At 46.1% G+C, this 2,118-nt stretch overlaps 1 protein-coding gene across 1 annotated transcript; it reads left to right on the top strand.

The window, feature by feature from the left end:
• Window positions 1–117: 117 nt before the first annotated feature.
• On the top strand, window positions 118–423 carry LOC115925189 (leucine-rich repeat extensin-like protein 3). The gene has a single exon (XM_030988696.1). It carries the CDS (start codon window positions 118–120, stop codon window positions 421–423), a length of 306 nt encoding a protein of 101 aa, XP_030844556.1.
• Window positions 424–2,118: the final 1,695 nt, after the last annotated feature.

Genomic DNA, 2,118 nt, shown 5'->3' with positions numbered 1-2,118 from the left:
CACCCACCCCATTCCCCCACCCATGGGTACATCCCCTACTGACCCCATGCAACCCCTACTCTGATCCCTATATACTGCCCCTCCCCTTATCCAACCCCTACAACAACCCATCCCTACATGGCAACCCAACCCCTACTCCGATCCTATATCCCGCCCCCTGCCCAACCCCCTCCTAACCCAACCCCTACATCCATGCCCATCCTCTCCCTACCTGTCTCCCCTACCTGTCTCTCCCTACCTGTTCCCACCCCACCCCTACAAATCCCCACCCACCCAAACCCAGTATTCCAACCCCTCTCCCCACCCCACCCCACCCCAACCCGCCCTGCCCCACCCATCCTAGCTCCCCTACTCATCCTACTCACACAAACCCTAACTCCAACCCTATCCCCCACCCCATCCCTACTCCAACCCGGCCCATAAACTAAAAGATCAAACCAGAAGCTCATGCACATCCCCAAAATGCATAGTGTATGTACATGTTATACCGGTATACACACATGTACATGTTATACCAGTATATGTGTGGGTGTGTGTGTGTGGGGGGGGGGGGGGGGGTGTCTAGGGGGTTATAAGCTCCGAGGGGAGGGGGCGTGTCCCCACCTACCTTTCTTACGCCACTGCATTTGAGGACTCTTAATAATTATGAAGGTCATGGACAATGACCTTCACATTAAGAGGCAGAGAGCTATGGAAAGGAGAATGATCAATCTATCATTGCAGGACAAAATCAGAAATATCTTCATATGACAAAAAACAAAAATCAAGGATATCATAGAGAAGATCAAGGAAATGAAATGGAGATGGCAGGGCACTTAGCAAGAAGACAAGACAACAGATGGACCAAGAGACCCACAGAATTATGGCAACGAAGGACAGGCAGAAGAAGAAGAGGTAGACACAAAAAGGAGATGGCGAGATGAAATCACCACATATATGAACACGGCAATAGGCCTATGGAGTAGAATGACAAACAGAAGAGAATGGAAACTGCTTGAGGGCTTCATCCAACAATGGATGACCACAGCCTGATGATGATGATGATGAACTGAAGGTACTATACGTGTTTGCAAATCGTCTGGATGAAGGCATTATCGCGTTGAAGTGAAGTGAGAACGCCAATAATGTCATAATCCTTCAAATCTTACAGAAACTGGAATGTTTCATCGCTTCACACCGGTTGCTTCCGTTAATAATTATATTGTCCTGGTAGATGAGTGAAAGCCTAGTTCTTATTTCTCTTGCAGTTTGACAGTATTGCAGTAGTTGAATCGTTTGCACTTCAATCACTGGCAAATCCCGATTGGGGGCGGGGAGGGGCAACCGGGTCATTGCCCCCGAATCAAAAGATGTTTTTAAAAGCTATTTTCAAGAAATAACTTATTAAAACTTTGCTTATCGCCCTCGCAAGCCATCAACGACACACCTTTTAGTTTTAATATTATATTGTGGTACTAGCGCACGATATTCTATACTTTATCCCTTTCCCCATGTTGAAAAAAAATAAATACCCGAGCCCTCTTCCCCCGCTCCGAAAATTTGGTTCTGGGTCTGCCTTTGGGTCCAATTGTGTGACATTCACGGTACGAATGCATTCAGGGAATCAGGGATAAAAGACTACATTTATTGTGGTGTCTTAACAATAGCAACACGAATGATCGGGCTGTTGGGCACGAGTTCAATAACAGACTAATATTTCAATGGAATGATGGAGTCAGATTGTGACTATTCAACAGGTGTCCTTGTTAATTCATAGGCAATTTCTACAGTTTGTCAGGCTGCGGACTCAAATACACTCCACGGTCAGTGCATGGAACAGGCTTGCCGCACGCACGTAGACGGGGACAAAACCTGAAATAATCCAAGAAGCTCTCGGAACTCCAGGCGAACCTTGACTCAGTGGTACGAAGAGGAATATGCGTCAACGGGCATTTCGTGAGTCGGTGTTGCCGATTCTCATTGTCACCGTTCTAGGATTAATTCCCAGATGCCAAGCGGGCTGTAGGTATTCGTTTCAATTACATTTGTAGCTACTCAGGTGATATCTATAATAATTTCTATAATTTGTGATTTTGATTTTCTTGTCCTGCTTCCATAAGAAAAGTCAAGTGGAAAATA

This window comes from Strongylocentrotus purpuratus, unplaced genomic scaffold (assembly GCF_000002235.5).
Source record: "Strongylocentrotus purpuratus isolate Spur 01 unplaced genomic scaffold, Spur_5.0 spur5_contig_623, whole genome shotgun sequence".
NCBI classification, from domain to species: domain Eukaryota; kingdom Metazoa; phylum Echinodermata; class Echinoidea; order Camarodonta; family Strongylocentrotidae; genus Strongylocentrotus; species Strongylocentrotus purpuratus.
This window is presented reverse-complemented; position numbering and strand designations above follow the sequence as displayed.

Excerpts from the sequence above, each read along its gene's own strand:
- LOC115925189 (XM_030988696.1), top strand. The coding sequence starts at position 118 with ATGGCAACCCAACCCCTACTCCGATCCTATATCCCGCCCCCTGCCCAA.